This window comes from Lasiodiplodia theobromae (assembly GCF_012971845.1).
Source record: "Lasiodiplodia theobromae strain AM2As chromosome Unknown scaffold_35, whole genome shotgun sequence".
Lineage (NCBI taxonomy): Eukaryota > Fungi > Ascomycota > Dothideomycetes > Botryosphaeriales > Botryosphaeriaceae > Lasiodiplodia > Lasiodiplodia theobromae.
Genome location: NW_023336514.1, coordinates 212,078 through 229,654, shown reverse-complemented (window position 1 = coordinate 229,654; position 17,577 = coordinate 212,078). Strand labels below are relative to the sequence as shown.

Genomic DNA, 17,577 nt, shown 5'->3' with positions numbered 1-17,577 from the left:
CCAACACTGACTTCACGATGGGCAGGGGCCGAGGCTGAGAGCGGAAATGCCGAACGGGGAAATGCGCCGGGGAAACTTTGGCCAAGTCTCCCCGACGATTCTCCTCCTCCCTCTACTACTCCTCCGCCCAAGCCCAAGCCTCCGCCCGCATCGACAAGTCTCCGCATCTCGCAACATGTCGAACCATGTCAGCCGACCCCACACGGAGCGCGGATCTGGGGGCCTGGAGCCGCGGCGTTTCCTCATTGCCGGGACTGGCACAGGCCTCCAGCGCCAAGGGCCTCAGATGCTGTCAACTCCCAGCTCCTGCCCCACCAGCGCCGAAAGCTTGCCGAGAAACGGATGTTGGCCCGCTCGGATCTTCTTGAAGAAGTCGAGGAAGCCGTGGATGAGCGGGTCTGACGGAGATAATGATGCGCTGGTGTTGTTGAAAGCGTGTGGCGACAGCGCCGCCACCTGGGCCCCGTAGCTGATGCTCTCACTATATCGCTTCGCCGCCACCGCACTCTCGACGATGCAGTACAACTTCTCGATCTGTATCCCGTCAGCCACGCAACCTTTGCATCCATCAATTCACGGGCACTCACAGTGCCAACTCCGTGGACTTCCAGAGACGAGAGCGACAGGCCCGAGCAGACGCGCAGCGTGTTCTCGGCGATGGTCACGGCCTGGAAGACCTGCAGGGCGGGGTGCTCGGCCTGCGGCGACAGGATCCGGTGCGAGAGACAGAGGTTCCAGAAGCGATTCTGCAGCCACTGCTCGTTGACCATGAGATCGGCCACCTGCGTGTCCTTGAGCGTGGCGTTCATGAACCAGGGCGGGGCGTTGGTGAACATGGAGGAAACGCCCGTCGAGTTTGCCATGCTGTGTCGGGTGAGGTTCTCGTAGATGGTGATGGCCATCTGCTCGTCGAGGAAGCGGCACCGGCCGCCCGTCTTGTCGCACTGGCCGTTCCAGCAGCGCACGAAGTTCTCGTCGATGGGGTCGAACAGCGTCATGAGCTTCAGCAGGCCGAGCATGCCGTTGGACTCGGCCTCGTCGTGGATGACGATGCCAAGGTCGTCGCCCTCGGAAGGAGCCGAGACGGATTCGAGTAGCGAGCGCGTTTCCAGGCTCGGGTGGCCCAGGAAGGTGATTGGGTGCTTCTTCTCCAACGCATAGGCCCTGGATGGTGTTAGCGTAACGTGCGCGCATCTGCCGGGGCTGGACCAACCTCTCGGTGACAGCAAGTAGATAGTAGATCCTCAGGCGCTGCTGCTTCTGCTCGGCCTCGCAGTTGGCGTAGCACTCGGACCGGCCTAGGCCAAAGACAGACCCAAGCTCCACAGCCTCCTTCAACCGGAACCAGGCGGCATTGTGCTGGTTGCGCTGGAACAGGCAGGCGAACAGGAAAACGCTCGTCAGGATGGCGTCGAGCGAGGGGTTCTCGCCGAACTCGACCGAGGCCCGCATCTTAACCGACTCGGAGAGCATGAAGTTGACCATGTTCTCACGTGACGAGGCTGAGGACCACTCAGAAATGCGGACGGGCTGAATGAGCGAAAAGGCGCTCAGGGCGAGCAGCATAGCGCCGAAGTCGGGATTGGTGCGGTGCTCCTGGCTCAGCAGGCGGGCGAAGATGGAGGAGCGCTTGAGGATGGGCAGGGTCGGGTAGAGGCGCTCGAAGTAGACGTCGATCCAGCGGATGAGGTTCTCGTCGGTGATTCCCAAGGGCCAGATGCTGGTGGGGTCGGGCAGGCTGGGCGGGCGCGGGTGCAGGCTGCCCGACGACGGGGCCTGGGGGCGGGCGAGCAGCGAAAACATGGAGTCGTCGAAGGCATTCTGCGACGTCTGCGACGTCTGGCCGGCCGACGAGGGCATCAGGTACTCATCCTCGCTCTGGGGCCAGGCGTCGGGCTGCGGCTGCTGCGGCTGCGGCAGGCAGCCCAGCATGTCCCACGAGGCGGTCATGGGCTGGTCGATGGCATCTCCGTCCTGGAGATGGGGTTGGTCGCGGCCAGGCGAGATGGTGGGCGTCTGCAGCTGCTCGGCGCTCCGCCAACCCTGCTGCTGTCGGATTTCGGCTAGCCGTCTGCGGATCGGGTCAGCACTCGACCACTGTGGAGGTTGCAGCGCTGTACCTTCCAGCCGGCCCTCTCTTGCGGTGCGGGGTCTGATATGTGCATTCAAAGTTGCGGGCAGTGCAGCTGGCACAGGGCTGGGTCAGGTCGCACTAGCCCACGTCAGTGGGAGCTCGGCTCAGCGCAGCCACGGGTGCGGGTCACCTTGATCTTGCGCAGCCGGCACTTGTCGCACGCCTTTTTGGCGGCGGGCTGCGTGGGGTTCATGACGATGGAGGTGGAGAGGAAAGGCAGCGCAGCGCTGTCCGCTCCAGGATTTCTTGGCCCCGGGCTGCAAACGACTAGCTCGCCCCGGCCTCCACACGCCCGCCGACATCACGAGAGTCCGCCCATCGGCCCAGGAACTGACCGAAAGCTCTCAGGGGCTGTCGCGCCAAGTGTCTCATATCAGAGCGATTAAATCACGCCCGCCCGCAATGGCTCTGTTCCAGCCCCGCGGCGGCGCACCACGGTCACGTGCCAATAGCGCGGACGTGTCGCGTCATTACCGCATCGCGACGCGTCCCTCGACCAGACACGCCCCTCGATCACACACACACGCGCCGTCTTCCCCGCAGCCCACGGATCCACCCCTGCCGGTGCGCGGCACTGCGCTCGACCGAGTCGCTCCCTTCGATCCCTCCACGCCCGATTCCATACACCACACTGTGAGCGGGCGCAAAGCCGGGCGCTGGGGCGGCAGCTGCAGGGCGCCGCGACCGTTGCACGAGTCTGCCGTGTCTCAGGCCAATATTGTCTCGCCCGCAACCGCCTGCGTGAGGCTCTGCGCTAGACCCGGTCCCATCCGCCGCTGTCCCAAATGTGCAGTCTGATTTAGCAGTGTTGCAGATCCGCACGACGCTCAGGGGCAACGATTTACAGCCCATTGTCTCGGCACCCTCGGCACTTCTTGTCTCTACTGCCTCCATAGCTCCTTTCAGACGTTCATTACTACTGAGCGACAGGCGCCCTCCGTCCGCAACGTGTCCTCCACGATCACATCAGGCCTCTCGACATCATCTGCAGCGCAAGCACATGGTCTGTGCTGCGCCTGAAGATCAAAATAGGAAGCGCGCTCATCTCTGCCGCTGCTCGGCGCCTTTTCGATCCTCTAGCATGACTCTAACTCACAACGGCCCACCAAATGAACGACCACATCCTCATCAAACCGCCTTGAACCTATCCCATCGGCGTGATCACCACTGAACCCCACAAAGTATTGGTCCACGTGCACCTTGCTCGACACGCTACGCATCTCCCACCATTGTCGCACCTCGTTCTTTCCCCTCCATTTCACTATGCACCATGAGTCAGCCAAACACGAGACTCTCGCTGGGGCAACTTACCCGTCTCTCCTCTGCAGCCACACCGCCAGCGTCAGCGTCGCCGCTGCGCACACGATCAATCCCACCGTCACCGAGTTTCCGACCAGGAAGCGCGGCGCGTAGTTGGTGTTGTACGTGATGAGCGGGATCCACGCGTTGAAGGCGTAGGCGACCGAATTCGTCGTGCCGAGGATGAACTTGCGCTCGAGGCTGTCGCCCGCGCAGTGCTCGTTGACCATGGTCAGGAAGACGGGGCCGGAGCCCTGCGCGAAGCCCGTCAGGTAGAACGACGCCCACTTCAGCCCGAACGGCACGCCGTCCCACACGGCCAGGTTACAAGCCGCAAAGAAGCACACGCCCAGCGAGAAGTAGACGATGGGCGCCCGCACCTGCAGCCCGTCGCTGACCCACCCGTAGCACAGCGTCGTGACGATGGTGACGGCGTTGATGACGGTCGGGTACGTGTTGATCTGCGACACCGAGTACCGGTCCAGGCTCTTCAGCCAGAGATTCATGTAGGTCCCGATGTTCTCGCTGCAGATGAAGAAGCTGCGGGGTGTCAGTTACCGTTGTCCGAGTGGAGATGCGCGGGGGAGAGCTCACGTATAGTACGCCGTGTACACCCAGAAGTGCCACTTCTTCAGGATGCGTTTGAGGCCATGAATCGTAAACGGCTCTTCTAGATGCTTGCCCGCCTTTCTCATGCGCTCGAGCGCAAGCTCCTTTTCCTCAGCCTTCAGCCAATGGACGCGAGTGTTGCTGGGGAGGTCCGGAAGAGCGTAGTAACCTGATGCATTTAGCATTTTTTTTCTTCCATCAATACATCTTTCAGCCAAATAGACAACATACCCCACACCGCCATGGGCAGAGTGATGACGCCGTCAAAGACAAACAGCCAACGCCACCCCGCGAGCCCGTGCACGCCGTTCATCCCCGTGTACAGCGCCGCTTGCTGTGTCACCCCCCGCGTCAGCGCCGTAAGCACCACGAAAGACAGTTACGTGTCACACGCGCGCTTACCAGATACCCACTAAACATGGACCCAATGAAAGCCGACGCGAAGAAAATGCACGCCCTTTTCGCGAGTTCTGTTTACTCCCTCCGGATCGTCCCGTCAGCGCGGCCCGGGCCCCGGATCGGGACGGAAGAGCAAGGGGTGGGGGTTGGCGGCGGAAAACAGACCTTGTTTGGTGTACCAGCCGCCCAGCACCGTGTGCACTGCCGGGTAGAACGTACCTTCTGCCAGGCCGACCTGTTGTCCGCACGCACATACACGCGTGCCCGCGAGTCAGCCGAGCCGTGCCGAGCCAAGCCCAATCAACCACGACCTACTCCCAGACGAAACGAAATGAATGAAGGAACGAACGGAGGACACTTACCAGGAACCGGCAGGCGTACAGCTGGTACGGCGTCTTCACGGCCGAGCTGGCGAACGTCACGATGACCCAGAAGAGCTCCCAGCTAGGGCACCAGAGGGACAGACGGACTGGATGGAAGAGTTAGTTAGTGGAGGGAGGACGAGGAAGGGTAGGTGGGGATGCGGATGCGGATGGAATTACCTCGCGTGCAGACCAGCTGCGATGGGATTTGGGAGATGACGTAGCCGCTGCACAGCACCTGGTGTCAGTTGGTGCATCGTGCTGCGGCCCGGGCCGCTCCAACTCACATCGTCCACATGGTGGTGAAGGTCTGGTACTGGTTCCCCACGACGTTCAGTTCCTCCTTCATGCCCGAGACATAGGCGTTTGCTACCGGACCGATCAGTTCATGCAACAAGCGTGTGTATGTATACCAGACTTACATAGATTATTCGAGTTCAAGTTCTTCGAGAAATACGAAAAACCCGCCCAGGTCAGGATGAAAAAGTCGATCTTGGCGATGAACCGGCGCTCCGCGGGGCTGCGGTCGAAGCTGTCCCACAGCAGTTCGCGGACGCGGCGACGCAGCGGCTTCCGCTTTTCCCCCCACTGCTGCTCGTCGTCGTCGATCGGCGAGGGCGGCGAGGGCGAGACGGCCGTTGCGGCAACGTCTTTGGTGGCGAGAGGCGTTGCCATGACTCTTGGATGCCGGGGAAAGGGCTGGGGTTGAGAACTACTATTTGTTTTGAGGCGCCGGCGGAAGCTTATTCAAGGACCAAGCTTCGGCAAGTCGTTGGCGTTGCCGTGAGGTGTGGCGAAGCACGCCATATGCAGCCGGATGGTGTTTTGGAGATAATCATGGCCGGTGCGGCGCTGTGATTGGGCGGTGCGGGGGAAGACGTCTCAGATAATCGGCTGCGGATGTTTGTGCACCACGTGAGGCTGGTGGAGATCTTATCGGATGGGCGTTTATGTGGGGATGCTGGTGCAGGAATTGTGGTTTGGCATTTGTGGCTGCTTCAGCAATTACCGTTTTCTGCATTCAGATATCCCCAATGCCCTAAGAAATAAAAGATACCCTCAATAGCTTAAGTATGAAAATACAAAGCCTTTCCTCATCATCAGTCTTGCTATTAATCTCAATGACACTTTCTTAGTTCGCAATGAAAGCTTAGGTACGAGGTCCCCGGATGTATCTGCCTCTATTAATTCCTTTTACTTTATACGAACGATAATATGTAACACTTGGATTCTCCATTTTTCGACGAGATACTCTATATTATAGCAGGATTAAAGTTCAGAAAAGCGCTACCAATTTAATAGATGTAATGAATATCAATCTGCGACCAATAGCAAATCGTCAAAAAGAAAACTCGCGTAAAACATTGAAGGTATTCGGATAGAACCGGCTGTAGGAGCCATCTGTAATCGTCTGCATCCGATTTTCAAAGCGACTCGTCGAGCGATAAATAGGTGGAGTATACGTGTCAGATAGAGGTCTTGGATTTGGTTTGATAGGAAGGTGAGATTGAGATGAAGACGGAGATGAACCTGCATTGGAAAAAGTCGTTGACGTAGATTCGGCAGGGCTCTGAGAGCTCTGCAGGAAAGACTTCGTCCGAGAGCTTTCCCAATAAGCCGTGATCCAGGGTGAAACGAGAGCACCGAGTAAAGTGATGAGCAGTACAGGTGCAGCACTGACTACGTACCACTTCGGCTGCAAATGTGCTTCTGTCATCCCGAAGATGGCCTTCATTTGTCAGCGTCCCACTCTAAAGCGGCTAGAGTCACATTGACTTACAGCAACAAATGATAAGGGGATGAAAATGAAGGCGAGTGCACTCAACCTTGCCATAGACCTTCCTTGCTCAACTGTCTCGGTATTGAAGACCTTCTCATCAGTTAGTACTGGGGCATTTACTAGTCTGGGGCACTCTACCAAGCAAAGAAGGTTGTGAAGGTGTTCCATATTTGTCTCCGCAAGACGCTCGTAGTGATCCAGAGCGCGTAGAAGCAGGTCGAGGCGTGCCATGAACATTGACATTTGAGGGCTGTGACGAGAGCGTGGTAAAGGAGGCGTGATCGAGCTTTTGATGTAGCGAACAATATCTTTATGAAGGCGAAGGTGCTCGCGAAGTTCCAGAAGGCATCCAGTGTCCATGTGAAGCGCCCGGGTGATGGAAATAGCCTGGAGCATCTTTTGATATGCCATAGCTTCCTGTGAACCGGTTAGCAAGCTAGCGGAAGCAGTTAATGCCAGGGACCGCACCATGAAAGCTGAGTTGTCTCCTACAGCCTCAATAATTCGAGCCCAACTCGTGAACTGGAAATATAGATCTAGGAAGCTCCATTGACTATGGTCACAGAGACGTTTCCAGCGTCGACAATCTTCTGACATGTAGAAGTTTATGATTTCTTTGGCGAAATCACGCCCTTGCTCCCCAATCATGACAATTACTGGACGATCTGGATCTGAAGTCAATGCGCCTTCGTAACAGATCCACGTGAAAACACGGAAGAATACAGCGGACTCTACAGCAAAACCGTAATTATGTCAGCCAAGCTCGCGTCCACGAACCGGCGATCCACTTACGCCGCTGATTTAGCTGCAGATCTCTGGAAGTGTTCAAGATCTGCGCATCAGACGAGATGGAAATGTGATCCATAACAAATGCTAGATCTGAAAGTACAATCAGTGCTGCGGGTACTATCTGGTTTGAAATTGAGCATATCCTCACCTTTTTCACTAAGTAGCGGAAACGAAGTCATACCGCTAGTATGGCCGGAATGGATCTGGTGGTAGGAAGCCGGGGGCAATCCTGGGAAGCTTCCACGAAGCATACCGTCAATCCATTGCTGCTGGCCCTCTACAGCGCTATAGTATATGAGTATTTGAAAACTCTGGGTGATTTTGAAAAACACTCACACAAGTACAAGACCGGTAGACTCTTGCAATTGCTTCTGCAGAACATTCTGAAACTCTGAGCAGTGTGCTTCATCGGTTTCGCCCTTTGCAAAGTGCAGCATGTTTGAGTTTGACCGTGTTGTACCTATGGTAATGACAGCATTGCTTTCTTCTTTGGCTGTTGAAGATTGGCTCGCGGGTGAGCACTTGTCATCACGAGATTTTGACTCCCAAACTTTACGGCGAAGGCTCCGGTGGGAGTAGGGCGGAAGGTTCGACGCGAGGAACGAGCGTGGTCCACCCATCTCTTCAGTGGTATCCACAGTAAACCTCGTGACTGAATGGTGTTGGCGTCCTTTGTCCGTGTGTCCACTGCCAGGCTGGGCGAGGCAAATATTGCGAAGACAAAAATTGGAATTGAAAACGGTTGCTTCAAAGGGTTCGCACGTTCCTTTTAACTATCCAAGAATCTTAGTTGATAGCCCTCCCGGCTCGCGATGGCTGTGCTCTAGGCTCCCGCGAGGCTGAGCCTTTTGGTGTAACTGAAGCACAGCCCTCAGCGTACAGAATAGGCGGTTGAATCCTTCAGCCTCGTTACTGTTACACAGAGCAAGGGGTGAAAAGGATATCGGCCGGGGCATGGCTACCAGCGACATGTTTAAACCGGCGCGATGTGACGCAGGTGGTGGCTGCTGCGGTCGGTTGCCATCGCTGCGAATTCAATTTCGGGCTGCAGCGGGATGTGATATCTTTGACGTTACCTAAACCAATACGCTTGTCATCCGTAGCGCCAACGTGCATGCATAGTCTACAGGGGGGTTATTGCAGCTGACTGATAGCGTGAATCATTTCGCTCATGCGATGGGTAATAATTCCACATTTGCATCCGGACGATAGATTCAACTACCCATGTAAATGCACCAGACTTTACTCAATCCAGACTAGAAATAATCACCGCCTCACTGTCCTCAACCCAGACTCTCTCACCAGTCACCCCCTCCACCACTTCATCCCCGACCAGCTTCCCCTGCGCATCCACCGTCTTCCCTGCCCAAGTGATACCATCCGCAACATCCGCGCCACGCCCCTTCAACCTCCTCACTCCCATCCGCCGTCCAACCATCTGACTCGGCAACGCCACCTCCATCTCCCCCCGCGGCGTCGTCTCCGTCGCGTTGTGCATCCGTAAATTCACAACCACAACTCTCTCGAGCTCCGCCTCACCACCGCCATCAGCACCACCAAAAACACCATAGGCCGAAAAGAACTCCTCACTGACAAGACTCACCACGCTCTTCCCCGCACCCGCCAGCGCCGTCGCCGCGAACAAGTTCCCGTAATACACCGGCTTCGCTCGCGCCACCGTGTCGTTGATGTCGACGGGCTGCCAGGCAGAGTAGCGGTACGGCGTGCCCATGTGGAAGTGCAGGCGGGAGATGTTGGTCGAGGCGGCGTGCAGAGTGTAGTCGGCGGCCCAAAGAGCGGCGCCGAAGACGTCGGAGGCGCCGGCGAGGCCTTGGCACTTGGGTGGTGTTAGTAGATGTGTCTCTGGCGGAGGAGAAGTAGGCGGGGTGGAGGAGGAAGAGGGGGGGGATTTACGGCAATGGAGTTTGTCTCGCCGATGACGTAGGGCACGCCGTGTGCAGCACAATAGTCTGCTTGTTCCTCGTGCGTCTTCATCCTCTCGAGCATGTTTGTGCGGTTGAGGACTGTGCCTTCCAGGGTTGGTGTCTCCTGGCCGGGAAGTCCGCAGATTGCGCCCATGTACTGCGCATAATGTGTTAACGACATACCAGACTGGCCGGTTCATATACAGATATAGGAGCTGTGGTTTACAAGGTAAAATGGCGTAGCTCAGTGGGGATCGTACCGTATGATCAGACCAAGATTTCACCAGTCCGGTTTCAGCAATACCATGTTCGAGCGCGGCCTCCGCGGTCCACGGCGTGTCTCCCTGCATCGGTAAATCGGAATCAGCAGCAAATACGCCAGCCTGAAAAAGAGGTCTCTCGGTCTCATCTTGAGCAGCTGTAATGTTGTCCTCTATGGCAGTGGCATGGCCCAACCATTCGTCTACGTAGAGCTCAAGAGACCAGTTATCTGATCTGTTGATCGGAAATGCTTTCAAAGGGCGTAAGTGAGCATTTAAACTAAATCTCAGACAGCTTAAGGACTCACCATCGAACTCATTGCCAATTTCAAACGCATAGAGACTTTCACCCAAGGCCTCAGCGACGTTACTCGCCTGCAGCACGTCCTGCTCAACACCGGCGTCACCTTCAATGAAGTTGAGTCCATAGATGTATCGCGTGCCATTAGGAAACGTCTGGAAGGACTCCAGCCAGCTCGGTCCCACTGACAACGAAGTCGGTTGATCATCCCCAGGAGACTCGAAGATTTCGATAAGTGCTTCAGTCTGATTCTGGATCCATATGTTCTTGTTCTGAGTGGTTCCTCCTACACGTATGAGAGGATAGGACCCGGACGCCTCAAAGAGGCTCTGCAGCAGCTGGCTCGACAGGGTGTTTGGGTGTCTTGTTGACTGTCAACCTCTTGCAGTCCATTGGAAGGGTAAGCCACGTACGAGAGATTGCCCGCGTAATCCTTCATGTACGAGAACTCGACCGAATACGAGATAAACCTCCCATCCACCTTGTTGCCCCGCGTAAGTCCGTGCGGGATGTGGAGCTGGTAGGTTTTCCCGTTTTGGTGGGGATGGCCGAGCGAGAGCCCCAACATCAAAAAGAGAGCCAAGCGGATGCAACGGGCAGGACACATCTTGGTATTGCAGAAATTTGTATTGACGCCTCTTCCCTCACATAGAACCTATTAATATTGCCACAGGTGCAAGAGCAGCTGCGGCGGATAAAGATCCGACATTTGCCAGAATGCGGGGTTCGCCTTGATCAATAGATGACCAGGTTGCCGATATCACATCCGGTGCGGAGAGGTAAATGAGATTGCGGGGAATGGCACCGAGGTCCAAAATGCTGTCATGCAGGAACTTTGCTGTATCATTTGCGATTGGTGAATGTGTCGGAGGCTTTGCCTATATCATTCAACTCCACGAATTACCATCGGTTGTTCATGAATGTCGGACGGCTTCTTGTGTTCATCAGCCGCGAAAGTCGACCAATTTGACATCATGAAATATTCTTTTTACCGTCGGCAAGGGTCGTCCGCATGCATGGGTCTACTGATCCACGAGATGCCGCAGTCGGTACCGTCGGCTTCGGCAGATTTAGGGTAGTGTCGATCACGACTACCGCGGCAAGCGGCAACGGACTTACCATCATCTTGTCTGAGCGTCTAGATCTTCCAATCAGTCGGAGATGGCGCTGCACTATTCTAAGGAAAATTGTACTATTAAGCTCAAGAGTATGCTTATTAATTAATAAACCATATCGCGAACGCATGGTTACGACGGTATAAGAGATAAGAATAATACAAAACTCCTATCGACTAGATAGTGAAAACCTCAACCGAGAAGCGTATTAACCCTTCCGAAACAAATGCAGTAAGCTCTTTTTAGAAGACGGGTTTCTTCCCCGAAGAGCTCCTTTCGAAGACGACCCTTTTTTGTCAAACAACGTCTTTCTGTCATATCTAGTTGGACTCCTATTGGACTCTTGAAACCATCTATTTCTCGAAGAATTTGTCTGAAACCACGCTTCAATAGCTGTCAGGCTCGGCACATCTGGATCGTCATCCCGCAATGCGAAGACAGGGTGCAAGGTATCAACCGGTACTAGTCGTGTCTGCACTAGTCGTCGGCAGAGCTCAGCGTCCATGGACTTCATTGCCACGTCGATTAGGATGCTCCCGACGTCCTTTCCCTTCTTGTCTTGCAGATTTCGGCAAGCGTCTAGACCGCCGTTGGCAATAAGGAAGCAGAAGATTCCGCTATTATGGCTGGCATACCAGCCATTTCCCCTGCCTGCAATATCCCAGGGAAGCTCACCAGCGTTGTTGACAGCTGTGAGATCGACAACACCGACAGCAGTGATAGCGGAAAGCGTGTCCAGGCAGTCGTTTATGCGAGATATATTGGTATTCCTAAGACGTCGCATGGCGAAGTGGAAAGTCGTGTTGCCATCGCGGTCACACGCACTGGCTAAGTCACGCATTTCCTTGGAGCTGTTGTTGTAAACCAACAATAAGCTGCACAGCTCATGCTGCCACTGTTCCGCGGCAAGATGTAGCGGCGTCTGACCCCTGTAATTGTGCAGCGAGCTTAAGCTGACTTCATGACCCGCCTTCTCCAACAATCGCTTTGCAATTTGCAAGCGCCCATGGCGCGCTGCAACATGGAGGGCTGTGTTTCCTTCACCGTCCAGGGGCAAATTTGGCGGGGGAGGATGCTTGCCAGTAGGGCCAGCGAGGCACTCGAAGACAGCAAAGTAGCCGTAGCGGATGCTGATAGAGAGTGGCGTTTCTTGATGGTTGTTTATGGAGTCTAAGTCTGCGCCATGGTCAAGTAGGAACTTGACTACCGCACTTGAGCCCTCGCGAGCAGCAAGGTGGAGAGCTGTATTTCCTTCTCTGTTTTTGGCATTGACGAAACTCTTACTAGCATTAGCTTTGAGGAGAATCATGCTGATTTCTTTGTCTTTCTTCATAGCGGCGCAATGCAAAGGCGTGCCGAACTCGTTTTGTATGATATCGATACGTGCGCGCTCACTGCAAAAACGCTGTACCACTGCCGTATGACCATTGAACACTGCTTGATGGATTGCGGTGAACCCCTTCAAGTCCAATCGGTCAATTTTAGCTCCTCGAGAGATCAGCATCTCACACACTGTGTCTGAGCTGCAATAAAAGAGGGGTGACCGGCCAGAATGGTCTACCATATCGAGAAGGCTCGGCAGACTCTCCAGGAGAAATAATGAGGCGCGTTTTGAAGAGCCAGTCACAGCCATGTGTAGCGCCGTTCTTCCCTCGCTATCGCGATGTGCCAAAACTGTGTTCGATATGCCATACAAAAGCATCATGATTTCCGTGCTGTCGACACTATCTCGTCGGGCGGCAATCTGGGCTGCAAACACAAAAGGGTATGTATAAGTTGTAGGATCGCCAGGTTCGCTGAAGCGCTGTACGTGGAGGAAGGGAGCAATATCGAGAATTGCACGCGCCACTACGGCATCGTGGAAGTCTATGGCTTGCATTAATGGTGACATTCCTTGTTCCGTCGATGAAAGCAGAGCTTCTGCGCCTCCAAGCAGCTGGATGGTTCTCATGAGTTGTTCTTTCTGCCAAGGACCATGCAGCGCAGTCCGTTCGAAGGGGCTTGAGAAGCACAAAGCGTAAGCAATTCCGCTCGGTAGTTTCGAAGTATCTGCAATCAACTCTTTGATGATATCCGCATCGTGGTTCTTGATGGCTAAGTGGACAGCACTCCATTCAGCCTGGTGATGGCGGTCTGCTCCAAACTGCTCTGGATCAAATGCTTGCGCCCAAGGATCGGCCCCGATTCTCAAGAGTATCCGCACCGAGTTCAAATCTCCAACGCTCACTGCAATTGCAAGCGGAGTTCCTGCAAGCTGCAAGGGCCATTGTCGTTCAGGGACATAGACTTTGGAGCGAATCATGTCTACACACCACGAGCGTGTGGGTATTTCAGGCGAGTCTCCGATGTGCTTGAAGTCATCGTCGCCTTCCGATCGTTCTGGGGAGCACTCCGTACGGCGGTCTCTGTCAAGTGTATCCCCTTCTTCTTCTTCTTCTTCTTCTTCTTCTTCTTCTTCTTCTTCTTCTTCATCATCCTCCTCCTCGTGCATATCATTGTCTGCAAACACGACTTCTCCGCTCTCGCCATCATTCATTGAGAACGAGAAGAGATATGAATTTGGAAGAATAGAGGGAGTGGGAGACGATGAACGACGGGGTTTCAGGATGGGCGATAGAGAAAAAGTCGTAGAAGGATCCGGATATAGGACATCTTGTGCGATGGCATCTTGAGTCTCTGAGTCCAACATAAACAACCAATGGAGCCATGTGCCTTCGTCCGCCGGCCACCTGAATGGCTTCATATTTTTCTTCCAATCCTTCAACAACACACTTTTCACATAGGAAGATTCCCCTAGACAGCACGCCTCGAACAGCCGGTAGGCTTGGTCCTGATCGCTCGGAAAGTCTCGTCCCTTCTCTAAGCTTTGCCGCAGGCTCTGCCTGATGAAGGTTAAGTAATTTGCCCGAAACTTCTCACGCAGAATTGAGGTCCGCTTCTGGGGAATGCCGGCCATGAACTTGGCTGACCGCTGACCACACGACGCGGCAGTTTCAGTCCAGCGCATAGCATCAATGGAATCTTTATCGACGCCGAAGCCGATAGTGTAGCAGATGGCCATCTGCCATGCCGACTTTGCTCCCATTTCAACGTCCTTGGTTGAAGCGCGCTGGCAACGTTCGAAATCTTGGAACATGTGCTGCTGGTGGTGCCAAAGTATTTCGCGTCCTTGGTCCATGCGGAATGTCTGTGCTGCGTTAGAAAACGAGAAAGGATAGGTGTTGAAGATCCGTGAGAAGCATACATTGAAATTCCAATCGGAAGAGCCGGAATGAAGGGCAAGAGTCGCTTCGAGCGCAATTTGAGGACAGGAGCTGGAAAGGATACTCAGCATTTACAAGACTAGACTTGAGAGGCTTTCTTACTGCCACCTCGCCACAATAGGGAGCTTGGTAAGATCTGAGAAGCGAGCATCCGGATCATCCTGAAGTGTAAGATTGAGAACACCCATGACAATTGCTCGCTGTAGTGTATCCCCCGAGAGCTTTACCGAAGCTTTTGCAAATTTTAAAAGTTGGTTTGGAGACTCCTTGCACGGGGCAAGCTTGGGAACGTTTTGAAGATGATAGTAGCATATCCCGTCGAGAAGAACCTCCCAGGCCAACAGTCCGAACGACCATACGTCACATTTGTGTAGTCTTTCAAGTTCAATTGGTTTGTCTGATTGACTTAAGATCTCTGGAGCGTTGTATCTGGAAACATTTATGTCAGAAACGGCATATGTTTAGTTGATAAATTCATGAAAAGAAAATAGAAGAAAATATTGCACCTTAAGGTTCCGCGGTAGGGCAGACTAGTACCATTCTCACAGCTTTTCAGAATCAGGGAGTGACCGAAATCACAGAGTTTTGCAATGGCAGCGGCCGGACGTTCGAGGGAGGGAAACACTAATACGTTCTCGAGCTTCACATCGCCGTGGACAATGCCGGAGAGATGAAGTGCGTGCAAGCCAGCCGCAACATCACCGATGAAAATCTCCTTGGAACTGAGTGGTAGTGCCTTCTGGTCATGCAGATACATGCGAAGTGTACCGAAAGGGCTGTGCTCGACCACTATGTACGGAAGAATCTGATTGCGTTGCGTATTCCAACCGTAGCCTATGAGCTTTAGGACGTTGGGATGGTTGCGCAATGGGGGATGATGCATGATCTGCAGCTCGAGAATAACGGAGCGCAGCCGTCGTTCGAAATCTCGCGTGTCGTTGTTGGAAGACGTTGCTTGGTTGAGCTTGAGGTGCTTTACAGCAACCGCTTCCTTGTCGTTCGCCATAGCGCATTTTTCGACGTAAAACGTTTCTCCTTCGCCTACAAACTCACGGCCGGTGAGAGTGCCTTGTGGGCATAGCTTCAGCCGGACGGCTCGCAGCACGCTGTGGACATCCTGAAGTCCTTGGAGTCTGACATCAACGGGTGCACTGAAGCTAGCTGAGTCGAGTGAGGATGTAAATGTTCGAGAATGAGATGTGTTCCAGCTCAGAGACGTCAAAGGCACCTTTCGCACGTCAGCCTTGCACCGTTTTCGCGGGACGGGGGAACAATAACGCACGGAACCCAGAGAAGCAGATTCAGCGCTCACGTCCATACCGGTGAGACGAACTCCTACGCTCTGCTTGCTTCAAGGAAGGTACTGGAATATGGAAAATGTGTAAGAGGGAAGAAGATGGATGTCAGCTCGGGGCGAGCGTCGTGCGGCTGAGTGTTCGGGGGGAGGCTAGGATTACGTAACCACTGGGGTGATCCAGAGCCAATCACTTGCCCTGTAGTGATGTATGAATCTGCATGACCCCGCTCACTCTTACTCCCTCAGCCTCGCACACTTCACACAAGCCATACATAATGGGCGACCCTATCAGCATCATCGGACTCGCCATCGCAGTGGTCGACGGGCTTTGGAAAATTGGAAATGGGACTGCAGAACTCATTGCAGACTTCCGCAGCGCTGGAAATGTAAAGATTATGTGCCTGAATGCGGCTGTTGAGACATGGGGGTTACTGACAATATCGTGACAGGACACGAGGTCGTTGGGGAACAAGGTTAGCAACGAGAACAACCGTACTCTCGCTCTTCGATGTCTCCTATTCCAGCCATTGCCGGTACGTATCTAGAAAAAGTAGTTGAAAGCCCACGCTTACTGCTACCGTTGGCACCAGATCTATGGGAATCAAACTCTCTTTGAGAAGTTCGACAAAGAGGTCCAGAACGAGATCCAAATCTTTTTCGAGGATCTTCGCGCTACTATAGACCAAGCATACCAACTGCTTCTGCACCGGAGCGGCAGAATCGGCGACAACGAAGCCACCAGCAGTATCCATAAGCTTACTCGCCAAAATAACTCCAGTAGCTCGCTGCTGTCTCTACAACATTGGCAATGGACTCTCAAAGACAAGAAGCGCGTGGAAGCTATCATAGATCGGTACGGGGAGCTCAACAGGCGCATCACTGAGAACATCAAACTTTGGTGCTTGGCCACATCCATAGGGGTGAACTTGCAGCATCTCCACAGGCTTCGAGACGATGAGAATGCACAAGCCCTCGGGTTCAACGTCGACGCTACATTACAGCTCGCAACCACAGATCCTGGACCTCCTATAGAGACGCTCGAGCTTGGCAGCGTTGTATTAACACAAGCACTGCATGAAGCACGCGTTGTGGAAGAAAGGTTCGGCATTCTCACCTACAACGGGGAGACGCTTCTCGTCGAGTACCGATCCTACGCTCCAGATGTGCCCACCATGGTTGATCTTGAACCACGTACTCGAGATCTAATAGATCGGCTAGCTAGGCTACTGCACCAGCCGAAAGAGATTGGCTTCTGCACCCTCTCTTGCACTGGATGGACCAACGACATGCTGAAAAATCAAGCGGGCTTCCTCTTCTCTATCCCAACTGATGGTGCAAATCAGATGCCAATGAGTCTTTTGCGCATCCTCTCGCATCCAGATATCGGAAAACCCTCCCTGAGTGACAGAGTTCGTCTAGCATTCCACCTCAGTCGCTGTATCTCCCAGCTCCAGCTGGTCAAGTGGGTATGTACAAAGGATGGACCCGATTGTGTTAGATCCATCCGAAAGTCAGTGGTTAATACTTCTGTGAAACAGGTCCACGAAAGCTTCCGAAGCGAGAATATCTTGTTTTTTCCATCTACATCTGCAGAAGGTATCCAGGATGGCAGAAAGCCGCGACCACTGATCCATATCGACTGGTCTCAACCCTGGGTCCATGGCTTCGAGTTCAGCCGGCCGGAGACTTTCTTCTCGCGCGGTGTCGGTGATGACTGCCCAGAACGAGAGATATATCGGCACCCCGACAGGCAGGGGAATCCATCTCAACCGTTCAATAAGCTGCACGACATATACGCTCTGGGTGTTGTTCTTCTAGAAATAGGCAAGTGGCAACACTTTTCGTACTCTTTCCCTTGATTCCCTCCCTGGACCCCTCTCCCGCTCCAAAAGTACAAAGGCGATCATGTTTCATGTTGCGTGTTGCATGCATTCATTTATTCTTCTTTGTAACCTCACAACCCGGGTCACCCATTCCAATCAGCGAGCTGACGCAGTAGAAACTGTGAGCTACAACCAGGCCTCTGGGAATCCGCTATAACGCT

General features: G+C 54.1%; 5 protein-coding genes across 5 annotated transcripts; 1 reads left to right on the top strand and 4 right to left on the bottom strand.

Annotated features, from left to right (window-relative positions):
- Positions 1-282: 282 nt before the first annotated feature.
- On the bottom strand, positions 283-2,327 carry LTHEOB_10009 (C6 transcription factor; the record flags this gene model as incomplete). Its single annotated transcript, XM_035506607.1, has 5 exons — positions 283-534; positions 588-1,164; positions 1,214-2,071; positions 2,121-2,212; positions 2,265-2,327. 5 exons carry the CDS (start codon positions 2,325-2,327, stop codon positions 283-285), a joined length of 1,842 nt encoding a protein of 613 aa, XP_035368321.1.
- A 1,019-nt stretch (positions 2,328-3,346) lies between these two features.
- Positions 3,347-5,478, bottom strand: LTHEOB_10008 (Pantothenate transporter; the record flags this gene model as incomplete). Its single annotated transcript, XM_035506606.1, has 8 exons — positions 3,347-3,395; positions 3,446-3,973; positions 4,028-4,211; positions 4,274-4,376; positions 4,804-4,910; positions 4,984-5,030; positions 5,091-5,172; positions 5,226-5,478. The coding sequence occupies 8 exons, from the start codon at positions 5,476-5,478 to the stop codon at positions 3,347-3,349; spliced, it is 1,353 nt and encodes a 450-aa protein (XP_035368320.1).
- A 3,140-nt stretch (positions 5,479-8,618) lies between these two features.
- On the bottom strand, positions 8,619-10,426 carry LTHEOB_10007 (Glycoside hydrolase protein; the record flags this gene model as incomplete). Its single annotated transcript, XM_035506605.1, has 5 exons — positions 8,619-9,209; positions 9,287-9,454; positions 9,558-9,787; positions 9,866-10,221; positions 10,272-10,426. The coding sequence occupies 5 exons, from the start codon at positions 10,424-10,426 to the stop codon at positions 8,619-8,621; spliced, it is 1,500 nt and encodes a 499-aa protein (XP_035368319.1).
- Positions 10,427-13,196: 2,770 nt separating this feature from the next.
- On the bottom strand, positions 13,197-15,242 carry LTHEOB_10006 (Ankyrin repeat domain protein; the record flags this gene model as incomplete). Its single annotated transcript, XM_035506604.1, has 5 exons — positions 13,197-13,227; positions 13,286-14,160; positions 14,218-14,287; positions 14,339-14,468; positions 14,774-15,242. 5 exons carry the CDS (start codon positions 15,240-15,242, stop codon positions 13,197-13,199), a joined length of 1,575 nt encoding a protein of 524 aa, XP_035368318.1.
- A 566-nt stretch (positions 15,243-15,808) lies between these two features.
- Positions 15,809-16,751, top strand: LTHEOB_10005 (Protein kinase; the record flags this gene model as incomplete). The annotated part of the gene is made up of 4 exons (XM_035506603.1): positions 15,809-15,919; positions 15,983-16,066; positions 16,124-16,669; positions 16,743-16,751. The coding sequence occupies 4 exons, from the start codon at positions 15,809-15,811 to the stop codon at positions 16,749-16,751; spliced, it is 750 nt and encodes a 249-aa protein (XP_035368317.1).
- Between the last annotated feature and the right edge of the window lie 826 nt (positions 16,752-17,577).